The following is a 19,768-nucleotide window of genomic DNA, read 5'->3' on the forward strand; positions in this document are numbered from 1 at the left end:
TACTATCTGATCCCCATGTTCCTCTATGAGAGGGCTGCCATATTTGTGCAGCAGTAGTGCATTAGCATTAGTAACTATAACTGATAGGTTGGGAAGGGACAATCAGGTTGGCAAAACAGTCAGGTTTAGGAACTTCAAAAAATTACTTACAAAAGCAGCCCTATCAGCAAAAAATTATCATCATGACCTGTAGGTAACTTTTTATCTGCATTAATATTTTTAAAAGTAGTTTTTTCATGTCAGTATCACTTCATAAGTAAAGCTGATCTTACATACAGTATGCATTTGATATGCTTTCTGAAACTTAAAAGAGAAGGAAAGGCTACATCACTGAGGTGCCTAACAAAGTGACTTTAATCACTTACCTGAAACTCCCAGCCGGTACTCCTGTTGGGGGGTGGCTGGGGTGTATGTGCCCCAGGATTCTGAAGAAGGAAGAGGAACATTTGCTCACATATACCCCGGGCTGGTGCAGTTTTCCTAGCAGGAGCACCGGCCAGGGGTATCAAGTAAGCCATATCAAGCGGTATCAAGTAAGCTCTCTCCCTTCTCCTGCTCCCCCCTCCCATAAGAATTCATAAAACTCACTCCCCCCTCCCTTAGGAATGTGTAATCTGAGCTGCAGAAGGAAGCTATGAAGACCAAGCTAAAATGGCAACTGCTATCTTAAACAAACAGAGGGAGCTTCTAGGGTTCTTTACTCGGGTGCAGTAAAGCTTTCTGCAGAATAAATAAAGTGTTCTAGGTGGCACTAATGTGGCTAATCTATTGGCAGTAAAATGCCAAAATGACTTTTCTTCTATTAACAATAGGTAAAATATTTTAGAAAAAGAATTATCCAATTTTTTAAATTCTTGAGATTTTGGGAATCTTAGGAACCCCTATGTAAGCCATAAGGCTAATGGCACACAGAGAAATTTGTCGCCTGAGGTTAAATCTAGGCTACCGTGGGCAATACAACACACCAGAATTGCTTCTCAGTGCCAATAAAGTACACATGGTGCTTCATTTTACAGAAACTTTGGGTGTCTATGGAAAACGAAATGCTGCGTGTGCTTTCCCACCAGCGATTTACTTTATTGCCGGTTTGTACTGGCAGGTTTAATGGATAGTTTTTTGATTGTTTGTATCTATAGCAACTGAAGTAGCACTAGGTTAATGTTACTAATACAGATGATAAAACTGGGGCTTAGTGAATGGTCCAATACCATTTTGCAATAATATATTCATAAAAGCCTTTCTCTATAAGGGTTATCGGTAAATATTACTCCTCTTATTTTTTTTTCCCTTGTTTTTGCTAGAGACTGATTGTTTGTCTGGAGGAATCACTCTACATTCACAATATAAGGGATATGAAGGTCTTGCACACTATTCGCGAAACACCTCCCAACCCTTCAGGTATGTTTCAAGTATGGCCAATATGGCCAAACGCTGTATAATCTTGCACACTGGTGTCATTCTGAAAGCACTTAAGGATTTTTTTAGAATATAAAATACCCCCTGAACATAAGATGTGCCAGTATTTACAAAGAATAGTTGAGGGAAAGAAGCCAAAATGCAGAATTTATGAAAAATAGTCATACTGTACAATGTAAATGTGTCTTAGATTACTAATGTATTTTAAGTACAAATGCATGTGGTGCTTACCTTATTAACTTCCTATTCTATTTCATTTTCTACCAATCTGTGACCTGAATTATGTTCCCTTATTTCCACTTATTTTTCCATTTTTTCTCCTCCCCTTCTGTCATCTATTTCTCCTGTTTTTCCCTTGCCTTTTTCTTGCTCTTTACTTTTTTCTGATATATTAAATTTATCTGCTGTTTTCCAATGTACTCTTTAAAAAAATTCTCAAGGCACCACAGAGAACAAACAAATACATTTCATAGGCATCACTATTTAAAGTTTCGGACACATAGTATAGCCCTAGCAGTGGTATACAGGCTTAAAGGAACAGTAACACCAAAAAATGAAAGTGTATAAAAGTAACTAAAATATAATGTACTGTTGCCCTGCACTGGTAAAAGTTGTGTGTTTACTTCAGAAAGTCTACTATAATTTATATAAATAAGCTGCTGTGTAGCCATGGGGGCAGCCATTCAAAGGAGAAAAGGCACAGGCACATAGCAGATAACAGATAAAACACTATTGTATTCTACAGAACTTGTGTGTTATCTGCTATGTAACCTGTGCCTTTTCTCCTTTTTTCCAGCTTGAATGGCTGCCCCTGTGGCTACGCAGCAGCTTATTATATAAATTATAGTAGTGTTACTGTAGCAAACACACCAGTTTAACCAGTGCAGGGCAACAGTGCATTATATTTCTAATACTTTAAAGCTCTTTTATTTTTTGGTGTTACTGTTCCTTTAAGTTTATATACCTTAGGTTATACATCAAGTATAGTCTACAGAAAATCATAAAAATTACAGTATTTTTTTTTGCTGAAAAGGTCATTGTGCAGCATTAGTAAAACATTGATTGAACTTATTCTTGCAATGTTTGGTGTCCAGCACTTATTTCTTTTAATCCTTAAAACATGCAAACCCAAGATTCATTTTGTCAGTGGTTCCCAAACCGTGGGTTTCCCCTTTAGCTAGGCCCAGACAAATGGGGACCTAGTCTGAAGGCCAGTTCGATTGCTGTTATGATCGTGCTTTTAAGTCTTATTTATTTATTTATGTGTCATGGTTTAAAATAAAGTGATACAAAAATATGTAAAATGGTTATAGTTATGTTGGGTTGAAAAAAGACCAAAGTCTATCCCCTTCATTTGAACCCCAGTGCATGTATATATACACACACTTAGCAACCTATCTATATACTGCCATATATTAATTATATATACCAATATCTATACTTATTGTAGATTTTAGTATCAGAATGGCCTTGAATATTATGCTTGTTTAAGAAATCATCCAACCCACTCAAGGCATTAATAGAATCTGCCATCACAACCTCACTACGCTGACTGATAAAAACACCTACGCTACTTCAAATGAAAGTTCTCTCTCTCTCATCTAAAGGGGTGGGTTCTGGTGTGCTTTTCTTTTTTTATGGGAGAAGAACATCCCTATCTGTCTAAAATCCCCTCTAATACACATTGCCTTTTGGAAAAATGTATCAAGATATGTATTGAGTTTAAAAAAAATCACATAAAATCCTGGTGTGAAAAGCAGTGGCTGCTTAAAAATGCTTTGTGAAAAAGGTAGTGGTCCATTGATGTTTTTGTATACTGTATTTAAGCATTAATTTACCCTTTAAGTACCCAAAGATTGTGGAATTTACGGTCTGTGGATAAAAGGGCTGAAGTGCCACAGATCAGTCTGCTGCACTTCTGAGTTTGGGAGCAGAGGAGCGGCTTTTAAAGCCGCTTCTTCACTCTCCACTTGTTCCCCAGCAACGAGCTGAGGTGGGGAACAATTGGCCCCTGAGGTCCGATCCCCCAGGAACCCCATAGGAAATGACAGGCAAGTGGTTATTATGTGCCTGTCGTTTCCTATTCTCCTCCCTCCCCCCCCCCAGAACCACCCACTCACCTAATCTGGCAATGAAGAGGATTTTCAGGTTCCTGGGTCCCTCCTCCAGGACGATCTGCCTGCCTGCCAACCCCAGGTAAGTGTAAAAAATCATACACTTATTACACTAATACACTTATAACTAATACACTAATAACTCAAATACTCAAACTGTGATTCTGACTGCTTACACTAGGCGAAAAAAAAACGATTGAGTTGAGTGGAGTTTTTTTCTGGATTTTAGCAATTTTATTGCTTTTCGCATTGTTCTTTGTTACTTGTCTTTGCCCATGGAAATTTTGTCTGCTATATATCAATTTGGGTGCCTCTGTACACAACATATTCTGGTAAAGCTATGCATATTGAGCATCAAACTGTTCAGTAGACCCCTGACATTCATATTTAGAATGTTTTATGTTGATGCATTACAAAATGTGGGATACATAATGAGGTAAAAAGCAAGTTTTGTGACAATTTTCAGAAATTTCAGAAAAACAGTTATGTTTAGCATAGCTTTGTAGTTTGGTGTTTTGCAGTAGAAAGATGTATTTACCCATTTTTGTTTTGCCAGAATGTGTACTTGGTTTCTTAGGGTCTCTGTACTTTTAGGGGGTCTTATAGCACATTATACACATACCGAGAGTTTATATTGCAGTGTTCAGAGCATCAGACGTGAAAATTCATATGCTCTATTTTCATTTAGCTTTTCTGTTTGGTGATTTGCCATACAAAGACATATTAACCCATTTTACATTCGGCAGGATATGTGTTTTCTAAAAAAAAAAAAAAATAAATAAATGAGGTTTTCTGGGGTCAACTTACTTCACACTTTTACCACATTTATTTTTCTAACTTCCTTTTGGGGTCTCTAAATGCCAGATACTCTGGTGAGTATGCACAATGGGCATCAAACTGTTCAGTGGACCCTTGGCTTTCATATTTAGAATGTTTTTTCTTGGTTTCTAATGTTATGTGGAAGATAAGTTGAAGGTTTGATGCGATTTTCAGGTATTTCATCAAAACTGCCAATTTTAGGAAAGCAATGCAACTCCATAGTTTGCAGTAGAGAAGGACTTGGGTACCAATTTTTAATTCACCAGAATGTGTACTCAAAAATATATGGTTTTGGGGGTCAACATATTTTTTGGTGTTTTTACCCCACAAGAATGCAGTAAATGTATTGAATTTGCAGTAGCTACAGTGATCTCCAGGGCAATTTGTATCTCTTTGGGGTCTCTAGATGCCGGCTCCTTTGGTGATCCTATGTACAATGGCATCAAACTGTTTAGTGGACCCTTGGTTTTCATTTTTATGATATTTTTTCTTGGTACCTAATGTTATGTGGGAGATATGATGCTTGAACGTAGAACCTGCTTAATTCAGAAAAGCATTGCTGTTTGGTACTTGTTTGTTGAAAGACATGGTCACCCATTTCGCATTCGGCAGAATGTACTTTTTAAAAATATATGGTTTCCTGGGGTAAACCTAATGTTCCATGATTTTAGAGCATATTATCTTCTCCCATATTACTAACTTTCTTAACGCCCATAATTTATTTGACCTGCTGCAATCTGGCTTTCGGCCTGCGCACTCAACTAAGACGGCCTTGTGCAGAGTTACAAATAATCTTCAGGTTGCCAAAGCCAAAGGTCACTTTTCTATACTAATCTTCCTCGATCTATCGGCTACGTTTGATATGGGCGACCACTCCCTCCTGATGCAAAATCTACATTCGATTGGTATCCGTAGTCAGGTTGCATCCTGGATCTCTTCTTGCCTCTCTAACCGTTCATTCACTGTCTCCTATGCTAACAAAAACTCATCTCCAGTTCCTCTTAATGTGGGGGTACCCAAGGCTCTGTACTTGGGCCGTTGTTGTTGTTGTTCTCCCTCTACACGCTGTCTTTGGGAGATCGTTCATTCGGCTTTAAATATCATCTGTATGCTGAGGATATCCAAATTTATTTGTTGACCCCTTCATTAACAGTTGAAACTGAGACTCAAAATTCTAACTGCCTCCTGGCCCTCTCCAAACAGAACCTAACAAAAACTGAACTAATGATCTTTCTGCCTAAGCCTGGTCCTAACCCCCCCTCCCTTTTACTATCTCTATTGATGGCACCCTCATCGACCCTGTCGATTCGGCACTTTGTTTGGGGGTGATCTTTGACTCCCGTCTCTCCTTCTCTGACCATATTAACACCACTGTCAAAACCTGTAACTTTTTCTTAGGCAATATTGCCAAAATCCGTACCTTTCTTTCTACTGCAACAGCTAGGCTGCTCATTCATGCTCTTATCCTATCCCGACTTGACTACTGTAACCTCCTACTAACCGGCCTCCCTAACTCCCATCTTTCCCCCACAGTCTATATTAAATACTGCTGCCAGAATTCTCCTCCTCTCATCCAGCAGAGATCAGGCCCTTCCCCTGCTAAAGTTATCGTGGCTTCCCATTAAACAAAGAATATCTTACAAACTCCTTCTCTTAAAGGACAAGAAAAGTCAAAATCTATTAAGCATAATATTAAATATTATATATATAATATTTATAAAATAGTACTACTATTTCTGTGTAAAAACGCTATATTTTGGGCTTGCCTAATGAAAGATTTACAGAGATACACATCCTAGAACCTACATACTTGTTTCAGTGAACAACGCTGCCATCTTGTCTGTATGGGCTATTGCTGAAAAGCACAAACCAGCCACCTCCACCCCCCCCCCCCAGAGTTTAGCAACCCCCGCTCTCCATGTCACCTCCGCCACTCCCCCTACTACTCACTCCCCCAGAGTTTAGCAACCCCCGGTCTGCATGTCACCACCGCCGCCACCCCCCCCCCGCTACTCGTTCTACCAGAATTTATCAACCCCCCACACCCCAGTCTGCATGTCACCTCTGGCCACGACCCCCCCCCCCCCCGCTCATCGCTACTCGCTCCACACATCTGCCGCCTGGCGGGTCTGCATGTCACCTCCGCCGCTACTCGCTGCTCTCTCTGCTGTCGGCTGCATCGCCATGGCAACCTCCAACGCTCCTGCTGTTTGCGCATGTGCGATTATTGGATCTGGTCGTAGTCTTAGTGCAGGAGCGATGCATTATGGGAATCCTCTTTACCCAGCTCAGCGTTTTTTCTCCGTGTTTGGCTTCAGATCTTCTGAACAGGTGAAATATGGGGAGACTTAAGGGCACTATTGAGACAACTGAAGGTATTCCTGCAGCTTGAGATTAACTCTTTATTAGCCTTTCCTTCTCCTTTAACCTTCAAGGCTCTCCATTCCTCTGCTCTTCACTACATCTCTTCTCTTGTGTCTCCATACATTCCTGGCCGACTCCTTCGTTCCGCGCAATCGTTTGGTTGCGCCCCCCCACTACTACTGCTGTTTCCCTCCTTAAACCATTCTGCCTTGATGCCCCTTAGATTTGGAATGCCCTTCCTGATTTTCTTCCGGAGAGAATCCTCCCTCAGTCTTAAACTTAAAGACTACCTTTTGGAGTACTCACCCAGCACCTGATCTGGGAACTAGCACTTATATTGTAATGTCACCCACTGTGGCACCTACAGCACTTATATTTGCCTATTTGTGTCTGTAAATTACCCTCCCATATAGATTGTAAGCTCTACTGGACAGGGACTTCCATCCTCTTGTGTCTTTGACTCTTAAGTTTGTTGTATTTTTCTTGTATTTATTGTTATAATTTGTTTTTATCTATTTAACTTCCTGTTTGTATTAATGTATTATACTGTACAGCGCTGCGTACATAAGTAGCACTTTATAAATAAAGATATACATACATTTTTGGCTTTGGAATCCACGGCTGTGGAGTTGGAGTTGAGGAGTCTGAGGCAATTTTGGGTACCTGGAGTCGGAAAAAAATGATCCGACTCCTACTAAATTTAAATGGGAATAAAAAATTTAAAAAAATAAAGCAAGTTTAAATGTCCCAATTCACAAACAGTCATAATTAATTACTTCTCTGCTATAAGAATAAAGCCCAATGCATGCAGTGCATAAACGAACACGTTGAGTGACCATGAAGCGTGCTTTGCATTGACTGTATGCTTCACTAAATGGGACGTAACGCACAGTTAAGGTGCGGCAGCTCTACTGCGTCATGTTCCTCTGTTACAGGGAACACAATGCCCACTGTGAACCTAGCCTAACTCTCACTGATAACTAATTAAGTAAAAAAAAAATTGCAGGACTAGAAATACTTGTATACGTGAAGGGATTGGATAGTTAATAGTTTAAGACTGAAGCTTTAAAACATTTGAAAAACGGCTGTAATTCAGCTGTAATGTTAGCTTAAACTTTAAACATGACTATGGGATTCTAGGGAAATCATTAGGAGTAGGACTATAGATAAAATTGTCTATCCGTTTATTATCAGTTCAGTTGTGTTTTAAGTGCCCCTTCCCCCCTGCCCCTTCCTGGATGTATAAAATACAGAGAATTTATCTACTGACAGCCCTGTTGAAATCTTGAGTATGCCATATTCTGCTGTAGTGCTTTGAAAATGTATTAATTTACTGCTAGGAGTTTTTGATCTATAGAAGTCAGAAATCTTCATAATACTATACATATCCGGTATTGGCACATTCGGGAGACATACGTAATTTTCAAATTAGTTGAATTTGTGTCCATAAATGATCATATTTTTCTGGTATAAATCCCTATATCATGAAAAATAGCATTTTTATTTTTTTTTGTATTTAGCGCTCTAAATCTTGTTCCAGAAATGCGGAAGGTCAGACTAGCGTCACAGTACCCCAAAGACCAGCCAACACTCACAAACTCATACACAACTTGCTGCTACCACTCTCATACAGTACTTCTTACACTGGTGATGGGAGATTCCAAGCACACTGGTAGAGAAAGGGTTAATGTAAGTAACTGACACACACTCTCCTTACAAGCATTCAAAGTGTTAACCAGCATACATCATTCAGAGGGCTAAGGCACACAACACAGTTAAACACTCTGAGGTTAGGTACGTTTTAGAGCATCAAGGAGAAACTTATTAAATTTTAGATTTAATATTACTGGTATAAAAGTATAACAGTTCATATATAAAACAAGATGTTACAAAAAGGACATATGATAAAATAAGTACAAACAGTTTTAAAATAAATGGGAAAAACATAGAATTCTTAGCAAGTGAGGGAATACAGGGTTATGGGAGATAGTTCTTAGTACAAGTTGATCCAGGGACTGGTCTGATTGCCATCTTGGATTCGGGAAGGAATTTTTTCCCCTCTGCGGCAAATTATAGTTGCTTCAAATGGGGTTTTTTGCCTTCCTCTGGATTAGCTAGAAGTTAGGCAGGTTATATATAAGGATTATGGTTTTTCAACCCAACTTACTATATTGATTCTCATTAGAAGAAAAGGGTTTTAAAGGTTTTTTTATAGTGAGATTTGTGAAGGTGTGGAATTCTCTCCCTGAATTAGTCGTACCAACAGATTAGCTATTTTCCAGAAGAGTTTACATGCCTATTTAGTAAGTGAGCAAAACAGGGCTACTGAAAATAGCACAAAGTAGATCCAGGGACTGGTACAATTGCCATTTTCGAATAGGGAAGGAAAAGGTTGAGCTCGATGGACAAGTGTCTTTTTTTTTCAGCCTGTGTTGCTAATATCTGTGCCCATGTTTCCCTTATAAAGTAAAAATGAGCCCTTAGTTTTAATAATTGGAGCTTACTGATGTAATTATTTTCATACTACTCCCTAAAACTAGTGTATTATGACAAGTAATGTACCCCTGTTATAAAGTATGGGAATATTAGCAGTCCCTTGTAGTCCCATGACCTGTATAAATGCATGGTCATGAAACTCATCTGTGACTTATAATATAAAACACCCTTTTCTGTTCCAGCAAGTGTGGAACCACCCCAGCACAGATTCCTGGGTCAGGGAGATTCTCTCACAAGGCAATTCTTTAGAGTTTTGACAAACGCCTCCAGAGTGATTTCTGGTTTTCCCACTTCGGGCAATCCCTCAGAGCAGCACTTTGGAAGGCCATTTTGTCCCTGCTTCAGGCATGAGTCATAATTCCCGTGCCCAAAGAAGAGGAATGCCAGGAACTCTATCCTTTTCTGGAAAAAAAGAATGGATGTGTCTGCCCCATTCTGGATCTCAAGTGACTCAATCACTTCACTTTTTGGATGGAATCCATACGTTCAGTCATTGCAGCAATGGAACGTGGGGAGTTTCTTTTCTCCATCGATATCAAGGATGCCTATTATCATGCCATTGCTTCCTTCATTTTCCTTTGTAGGGAGGCCAATTTGTGGCCCTACCCTTTGGCCTTGAAACAGCTCCTTGGGTCTTCATCAAGGTGCTGGCCCTGGTCATGGCACTTTCCGATCTCAACTTGGTGATCCAGACCCTTGATTATCAACCTCAAGACGTCATGTCTGACACCATTTCAGGAAATGACCTTAATTGGCACGGTGTTCAACACCCAGCTCTGCCGCACCTTTCTCCCACTGGACTGCACCTTTCTGCCACTGCAGTGGCATATGTCAATCAAGGGGGCACCCGCAGCAAGGGAGCAATGCAGGAAGCCTCCCACATCCTTGCCTGGGTGGAGGAGAATGTGGCCCCAATCTCAGAAATCCACGACCCCGGGGGTGGACAACTGGAAGCAGAGCCTGGTTTGCAGACCTCATCAACCTCTCAGAGTGAGCTCCTCTTCCAGGCAGGCAAGATCTTCTAAGCCAGGGCCCCAGTGCTCCACCTGATTTTTTGGCTGTTCCGTTTAATGGCCTGGCTCTTGAAACCCTAGTCCAAGGCAACATGGGTTTGGGGAGAGTGTTATTGCCACCATAATTGATGCCAGGAAACCATCTTTATCCATAATCTACTATCATACCTGTCAGACTGGTGCTCAGCCCACAATCTGCCTCCTCATCACTTCAACACGGCCCACATCCTTGGGTTTCTCCAGCAGGGTCTCAAAAAGGGCCTTCACCTGGCCTCTCTCAAAACCCAGGTTTATGCTCTATCAGTGCTATTCCAAAGCCAGATAGGGCACTGTCCATGTGGCTCCACCAGTCCATCCACCCACTCCTGGCTGGGACCTCAACCTGGTTTTTTCCATCTTCCAAGGGCCCCCATTAGAACCCCTTGCTAAGGCATATAATACGCTTAAGATCGTTTTCGTTCTCGCCATAACCTCAACCGGGAGAGTCTTAGAATTTTCAGCTCTGTTCTGCCGATCTCCCTTCCTCACCTTCCACCAGGAAAAGGCAGTGCTCAGCCCCACACCCTCGTTCTTACCAAAGGTAGTCTCGGCCTTCCATCTGAACGAGGACATTGTTGTACCCTCTTTGACCTTATCCTAAGAACCCTAAGGAGGTAGAATTCCTTTCCTTGGGCCTTGAAATGTTATTTCCAGAGAACAACACCTTTCAGGAAATCAGAGGCTCTTCTGGTGATCCTGGTTGACCCCCGCAAGGGTCTACAGGCTACACCCTTGCCAAGTAGATCAGGGGCACAATAACTAGAGATTATCAGGTCACGGGCAAGCCTTATCCCCTCAAAATCACAGCCCATTCAAACAGATCTCTTGCCGCCTTTTGGGCAGCAAAGAACTTTGCTCCTGTAGAGCAAATTTGCAAAGCAGCCATCTGGTCCTCTATTCATACCTTTACATTTTCTGCGGATGCTGCCATTGGCAGAAAGGTGCTGTAGGCAGCAGTAATGGCTCCAGGCATCTCCTGTGCACAGCCCTCTTCAGATCACCCCACAGATTTTCAATCGGATTCAGGTCTGGGCTCTGGCTGGGCCATTCCTAAACTTTAATCTTCTTCCGGTGAAGCCATTCCTTTGTTGATTTGGATGTATGCTTTGGGTCATTGTCATGCTGAAAGATGAAGTTCCCCCTCATTCTTTCTAGCAGAAGCCTGAAGGTTTTCTGCCAATATTGACTGGTATTTGGAACTGTTCCTAATTCCCTCTATCTTAACTAAGGCCCCAGTTCCAGCTGAAGAAAAACAGCCCTAAAGCATGATGCTGCCACCACCATGCTTCAACTGTGGGTATGGTGTTCTTTTGCTGATGTGTAGTATTGTTTTTGCGCCAAACATATTTTTTGGAATTATGGCCAAAAAGTTCAACCTTGGTTTCATCAGACCATAACACCTTTTCCCACAAGCTTTTGGGAGACTTCAGATGTGCTTTTGCAAAATGTAGCCTGGCTTGGATGTTTTTCTTCGTAAGAAAAGGCTTTCGTCTTGCCACTCTACCCTATAGCATATGAAGAATATGGGAGATTGTTGTTGCATATACCACACAGCCAGTACTTGCCAGATATTCCTTGCATCTCCTTTAATGTTGCTGTAGGCCTCTTGGTAGCCTCCCTGACCAGTTTTCTTCTCGTCTTTTCATCAATTTTGAAGGGACGTCCTGTTCTTGGTAATGTCACTGTGCCATATTTTCTCCACTTGATGATGACTGTCTTCACTGTGTTCCATGGTATCTAATGCCTTGGAAATTCTTTTGTACCCTTCTCCTGACTGATATCCTTTCCTATGGGGCCCCTGGGACAGAGCGCTGGTAAAGCCCCATCTAGAATATGTGATTCAATTTTGGTCTCCAGTGCTGGATGTTATTGAATTTGAGAGGGTCCAGAAAAGGGCAACTAAGTTGGTAAAGTGTATAAAAAAATCCTCCGTTATAAAGAACGACTGGCCAAGTACGATTTGTTTACATGGGGGAGAAGAATTAAAGAATAAGTAAACCTTTTTTTTTCTATGAGTAAAATTACTTTAACCCTTTTACTGCCAGCCATTTTGGTCAAAGCGGAACTTGTATTGCCAGACAGTTTTTGAACATTTTGCACTGTTTCACTTTAGGGGCCTTTCCTCGGGGGGACTTTTAGTTTACCAAGGAAAACAATATATCGTTTTTTTCAGAACAACCTAAGCTTTCAAAATATGGTAGAATTTTTGTGTAATTCCAACTCTGTAACAAGATATAGGCTTCTAAATGTCTAAAAATGCAAAAAAAATCAAATTTTCCATAATATAATAACACATACTAGAAACAAAAATTATTTTATGCACGAATATACAACTGATTTGGAAAGTCCCATGTCTCCTGAACGTGCCAATACCAAATATATATAGTTTTATGGAGATTTCTCACTTGTATAGGTCAAAAACTCCCAGCAGTACACTACCGAATTCCCAAAGCACTGCTCCAAAAAAACTGCATACTTTGGATTTCAAGGCCAAAATTCCACTAACAGAAGGTTTATCCCAGAAAATTGTACATTTTTGGAAAGAACAGATTCTGGGGAATACAGAATAGGCACAACTGTCTGTCTACTCCAAACTATCAAGTCGCAATGCTTTCCTAAAGTTATTGGTTTTTATCAAAATTTGTGATTTTTTTTAAAAATCGCTTCAAAGCTTCCAGTCTATAGTATCTTATCTCCTACAGGTCATAAAGTAACCAAATAAAACACCCTAAATATGAATGCCTGGGGTCCACTGAACAGTTTGATGCCCAATATGTATAGGTTTACCTAAGTATGTGGCATGTAGGGGCCCCAATGTGAACATACCCCATATGAACTGTCATTTCTGTCATTTCAGCTTCTGCAAAATCAACACATTTACATCATTATATGTGGGATGAAGCTAGTAAAAAGTACACTCACCCCAGAAAGTCATATATTTTTGGAAAGTACACATTCCCCCGAATCTAAAATGGGTACCCATGTCTTTCTACTCCAAAGTACCAAGCCGCACAGCTTTTCTAAAGTTAGCAATTTTGATGACATTTCCAAAAATCCCCTCAAAGCTTCCACTTTGCAGCATCTTATCTCCCACATAGCATTAGGTACCAAGATAAAACACCCTGAATTTGAACACCAGGGGTCCACTGAACAGTTTGATGCCCAATATGTATAGGTTTACCCAAGTATGTGGCATGTAGGGGCCCGAATGTGAACATACCCCCATATATACTGTCATTTCTGTCATTTCAGCTCCTGCAAAATCAACACATTTACATCATTATATGTGAGATAAAGCTACAAAAAAGTACGCTCACCCCAGAAAGCCATATATTTTTGGAAAGTACACATTCCCCCGAATCTAAAATGGGTACCCATGTCTTTCTACTCCAAAGTACCAAGCCGCACAGCTTTTCTAAAGTTAGCAATTTTGATGACATTTCCAAAAATCCCCTCAAAGCTTCCATTTTGAAGCATCTTATCTCCCACATAGCATTAGGTACCAAGATAAAACACCCTGAATTTGAACGCCAGGGGTCCACTGAACAGTTTGATGCCCAATATGTATAGGTTTACCTAAGTATGTGGCATGTAGGGGCCCCAATGGGAACATACCCCCATATGATCTATCATTTCAGCTCCTGCAAAATCAACACATTTACATCCTGTATGTGGGATAATGCTACAAAAAAAGTACATTCACCCCAGAAAGCCATATATTTTTGGAAAATACACATCCCCCCGAATCTATAATGGGTAAATATTTCTTATTGCTACAAAGTACCAAGCTGTAAAGCTTTCCTAAGTTTGCAGATTTATATGACATTTCGAAAATCGCATAAAATGTTGCAATTTGCCGCATTTATCTCTCATAATTTCTTGATAAAGATCAGATAAAGACAAATCACCCCAAAAAGGAACACCAGAGGTCTACTGAACAGTTTGATGCCCAATATGCATAGATATACCAAAGTCTGCGGTATGTACTGAACCCAAAATGAAAATAGCGCATAAGGATTTCTCGCCTGCCAGCTCAGCTTTTGCACACAGAGCCCCCTGTCAGTGTATTATGTGCCAAAACTTCCCCTAACCATACAGTGACCCCCACAAAACCATATATTTTTGGAAAGTACACATTCTGACAAATCCAACAAGGGTAAAGAGTCCTTTCTACACCAAAGTACCAAGCCGCAAAGCTTTCCTAAAGTTATCGGTTTTTATGACATTTCAGAAAATCGCCTAAAAATGTTGCAATTTGCCGCATTTATCTCACACAATTTCTTGCGTACAAAGGCAAGTCACCCCAAATAGGAACACCAGAGGCCTACTGAACAGTTTGATGCCCAATATGCATAGATATACCAAAGTCTGCGGTATGTACTGAACCCAAAATGAAAATAGCGCATAAGGATTTCTCGCCTGCCAACTCAGCTTTTGCACACAGAGCCCCCTGTCAGTGTATTATGTGCAGTAACCCCCCCTAACTATACAGTGACCCCCAGAAAACCATATATTTTTGGAAAGTACACATTCTGATGAATTCAAAATAGGTAAAGTTATTTTTGTACACCAAAGTTACACCTGGCAAAGCTACGCTAAAAACAGATCAGGAACACTTATACAGGGATAAAATGTGATAAAACCACAAAAATTGTGCAAATCAGTGAAACAACAAAATAAGTTACATGACAGTGTAATTAATGGCCAGAATATCTGATCCAATAGTTACGCTGTCAAAATAAACAGTTTTTAGGTAAAAGAAAATAAAAACAAAGTGGTAAAATGAAAAAAAAAAAAAAAAAAAAAAAAAAAAAAGCAAAACAAAAAAAACCAAAGTGTTTGTGTATACATGTGTGTACATGTGTAAAAGTTGTGTGATAGTGTGTAAGTGTGTATATGAGTGTAAATAAGTGTATAAAAGTGTGAAAAATGAAAAAAAAAAAAATGCTAAAATGTGTGCTGTAAGTGTGTGTAAATGTATGTAAGTGTGTATAAATGTATGTAAATGTGTGTATAAGTGTGTAAAAGTGTGTAAATGCAATAAAAAAAAAACTCCTTACCTGTTCCTGAAGACCGATCGCCTCCTTCCTCATTTGGGCCGGCGCTGGGGGAGAGAGAGGAAGCAGGAAGCAGCAGACGCGATGCGATCGCGTCTGCTGCTTCCTGGAGGGTCCTGCGAGCGATCGGCTCGCAGGACCCTGATGACAGCCCCCCTGGCACATTGCCCAGGGGGGCTGTCATTGTTAGAAGCCCTCTGCAGCGGCGGCACATGCCGCCGCTGCAGAGGGCAGCGCTTAAACGCCAACGACGTATGAGACACGTCGTTGGCGTTTAAGCCCTTTTACTGCCAGCACGTATGCCATACGTGCTGGCAGTAAAAGAGTTAAACAGCCTCCAGAATTACCTACCTTTGTCCCAGCATTCTCTCTGACCTGGTTCCTCAGTCAGAAGGTATTCTTTTTTGTTGCTTCCTTGTGCAGAGTGAAGCCCTGCCTCCACTTCCTGTTCAGAGTGGAGAGCCTTCTGGGCATGCCTGGAGACAGCAGGAGCCAGTCTGTGCATTAGCTGTGCATGAGAGACCTGAACAGGAAGTGGGGGCGGGGCTTCACTCTGCACAAGGAAGCAATGAAAAAGAATACATTCTGACTGAGGAACAAGCTGTAGTCAGAAAGGAGGAAGCGCTGGCAGCTACCCCGGGCTGGTGCTGTTCTCTCTGAACAGGGGCACCAGCCCAGGGTAAAAGATAGACTATTGAAGTCACTTGGGGGTGCCTAACATTTTTGCACCCCCAAGTGACTTTGACTTTCCTTCTCCTTTAAACTGATGCCATTATTTAAGTATTCATTCTAGTGTTTTTAAACTTTGCAAAGTTAGTCATTGGGTATTTGAGGTTCAAAATTAGAAAAAATGGGCGAAGCCACCGACAATTAATTACATTTCATCTATTTACTTTCAAAAGTCCCCCAACTTTGCAGAGTTGGTCAGTGGCTCACCAACCACCAATCACAATTCACGTATTGACTTTCATTGGTTTAAATTTATACTGCTACTGTTCTTTAAACTTTGCAGAGTTAGTCACTGGGTAACTGCAGTTCTGAGTTAGAAAAAGTGGGTGGAGCCACCAACCACCAATCAGATGTCACTTATTCACTTTCAGTTGGGACCTAATGCCCATGGCCATATCCATGCACTGGTTACCCAGTTATAGATGGTGGTGAAGTAGGTGGGAGAGTGAGGAAAAATAGATGGGTTAAAGGGAAGGATGCATATCACCTATGATATAGGGTTCATATCCTCATAAATCACATATTGGATATCAGGAGAGCCTAATGATACCAAACAGGGCCAGCCTATACCCACCTGTTAGGAGGGAGGTTTCTGGTGAATTGGAACATAACACTAGGGTTGCCACCTATCCAGTTTTGACCCGAACAGCCCGCTTTCAGTAGGGCTGTCTGTGTCAAAACTACCTGCACATTTTTCCCAATTTGCAAAACCGGGCAGGATTCTTGAAGATTGACGTAGTGATTGGCCAATTGGTCATAGCCCTACCCCTGCAACTGTGGCTCATGATGTCACGCCCTGCTTCTCTGGCCGGAGTTCCTGGACAGGACCGGTGGCAATCGTACATAAGACACCCATTCTGATCACCGACATATGGATCACCACATGCCCCTATTTTCTTTATATTTGGTACTGGCATAAAACTGCAGAAAACAACCACCTACAGAATGACACTTTCCTGGGCACTCCTACCTTATGCATAAGGTAATGAGGGTGAGGGAGGATGTCCCGACAGGCCATAAAAAGTATAGCAATAGCAGTATTGGGGAGCTCAACCCTCTGTTAACTTACCCAAACGGGTATCAGGTGCAAATACTGGAAGAACCTCACCTTGCATGGGGGTCAATATCCAACAGCAAAAAAATCCAGTAGCACACTGAAGATGCAAGCCGTGAAAAAATTGTATTTTATTTGCCCAAGTACATATAAACAAGCAAAGAGCAACGTTTCGGGACCCTCCGGACCCTTTCTCAAGCTAATAGTGCACTATTTAGTGTGCAAGTTATAAAGGTAGTGAAATGGGTGGGAATAGAGAAAACCTCCCCTGCTCCAGTGATAGCATGGTTAATTACAGCAATTTAACCCCACATGTGCATACTAACAACCAGTCCTTAAATATTCTTATATAAAAAATCTTAAAAAGCATACAAATATACGTTTAGTCCACATTTGTGCAAAATTAGAGCTCATTGTGTCAAATATCAGCATAGTGTATAACTGGAACACTAATCTCTGAGACGTTTAGAGGACTAATTCAGCACATCATACTCAGTACCTCCCTGAGACTCATTGTAGTATGCTGGAATAGTCTTCCACCCTCAGCGTATCCATAAAAAGTAGGGAGACCTAAACTTAGCAGCTCATACTTGCGGACCCAATTTGTAATTAAAGTATGTTCCCAGTTTTCCAACTCTTGCCTTAGCAGGCCACAAAGAAATTCTTGCTTGGTAGATATAGGGTTTCTCAGTGTTTATTCTGAGAATATCCTCCAGCCAGGTAAGTAATCAAATGTCACCAATTGACTTTAATGGGGAAATTTAAACTGCTGCCACTTCCAGCTTTGAGGCCACACTCACCAAACTTGAATCACATAGTCATGGGGTCAGCCTGAATGAAATATATTTGTTGGATGCCAAAAAGTGGGTGAAGCTATGAACAGCCAATCAGATTTTACCTTTTGACTTTCAGTGGAGGAAATTAAACCTGCTGCCATTCTCACAGTAATAATGCCACAGTCCCCAAACTTTGTAGAGTTAGGCACCAGGTAACTGCGGTTCAAGGTTTGGAAATTTCAAATTAACTTGCAGCTATTCTCACAGTATTAACACCTGGGTCCCCAAACTCTTCACAGCTGGTCATTAGAGGAATGCAGTTTTAGGTTTGAAAAAGTGGGCGGAGCCACCAACAGCCAATCAGATTTCACGTATCAAATTGTATTGGTTTAATGCCAGGCTTCCCAAACTTTGCACAGTTTTTCACTGGGTAACTACGTCAGATTTCACCTACAGACTTTCTCTGGTTTAAATTTAAACTTCTGCCAAATATTAATACTAAGGTCCCCAAAACTTTGTAGATAGTCACCAGATAACTGCAGTTCAAGGTTAGAAAAAGTTGGTGGAGGCACCAACAGCCAATCATATTTTACCTGTTGACTTTCAATGGGAAAATTCAACCAGCTGCCAAACTCTTCACAGTTCCTTACTTAGGGGGCTGCATTTTTAGGTTTGAAAAGGTGGGTGGAGCCACCAACATCCATTCAGATTTCAGCTACTGAATTTTATTGGTTTAATGCAGGGTCGGACTGGGCCGCCGGGACACCGGGAAAAATCCCGGTGGGCCCCGGCCCTAGTGGGCCCCAGCGGCCCAGTCCGACCTTTGCCGGCGCTCCCCGCTACTGACTGTTCCTCCCCGACGCGTTCAATTTATACGCGCTCGGGGAGGACGTCAGGCGGGGGCCCTTCGGGGGGGTTAGGGGGGCCCCTGGGGGGGGGTTAGGGGACGCGGCTGGGGCACCTGCAGGGCCCCTGGGGCGGGAGCCCCGGTGGGCCCTGCACCCCCCAGTCCGACCCTGGTTTAATGCCAGTGTCCCTAAACTTTTCGTGTGGTACCTTACTCCACAAATAGACCCCCCTGCCTTGGTGGCCCTTCCCTCAAGGATCAAGTTGTACAGGATTGGTTAGTGCAAATGTTATAAGCAGCAAGAAGCAAGCAGTGGAACTATTTCACTTCACAAATCAGTGCTCACAGATGTGCTCTCACAGATTATCTCTCGAGCATGTCCGTCCTGTAATCAAGCCAGCCCCTTCCTTAAATAATTTGCTGGTGGTGGGCCCTCCGACTGTCTAGGAAAACAACCACTCCTCCCTTTACTTCCCATACTTTTATACTGGACACGCGTTTAGGACAAAACCAATACCCCTCCCGGGGACCAGGCAGTGTTACTTAAATTTAACTACCTAAGGTGGGGAACAGAGATTGATATATAAATGTAACTAGTGGTTGCAAAAGCTAATTTTTCAGGTCAGCAACACTTGGAAGTGAGCTGCAATTGATTCTAGCATCAGAATAACCCACTGTACGGAAATTCATCAATATCATAAATTGATTAACAATAGAATTGATTAGTAAGTGGTGACCATTAGCTATTTACCAGCCCAGTAAGAAGTTATTGGCAGGTACATTGGTTTACAATTTTTATTTTTCTTACTGCACTTACCTACAGTATAATGGCTTTATAGGATTTCAATTAATGGTTGTTTTTATCATAGGTGTGCCACTAAATTGTGTTGCTGGTACTATACTTAATTAAATGTACTACATATTGTGCACCCGTTATTACACTATAGTGAGCAGGGTCTCTTTATTATAATGTGACTGAACTGACACACACATTCTTCCTACCAGCAGATATATGGTTAATCAACATACAGCATGCAGAGGGCT

The 19,768-nt window shown here is 41.4% G+C and overlaps 1 protein-coding gene across 4 annotated transcripts in view; it reads left to right on the plus strand.

Moving 5' to 3' along the window:
• The window catches only part of wipi2 (WD repeat domain, phosphoinositide interacting 2), a 327,029-nt gene that overhangs the window by 123,104 nt on the left and 184,157 nt on the right, over nt 1–19,768 (plus strand). For all 4 annotated transcript variants that reach the window (XM_031893131.1, XM_018097367.2, XM_031893132.1 and 1 more), the window contains exon 4: nt 1,302–1,398. In XM_031893131.1, coding sequence (XP_031748991.1) covers nt 1,302–1,398 — 97 coding nt within the window. The remainder of the gene's footprint in view (nt 1–1,301; nt 1,399–19,768) is intronic.

Source organism: Xenopus tropicalis, chromosome 9 (assembly GCF_000004195.4).
Source record: "Xenopus tropicalis strain Nigerian chromosome 9, UCB_Xtro_10.0, whole genome shotgun sequence".
NCBI lineage: Eukaryota > Metazoa > Chordata > Amphibia > Anura > Pipidae > Xenopus > Xenopus tropicalis.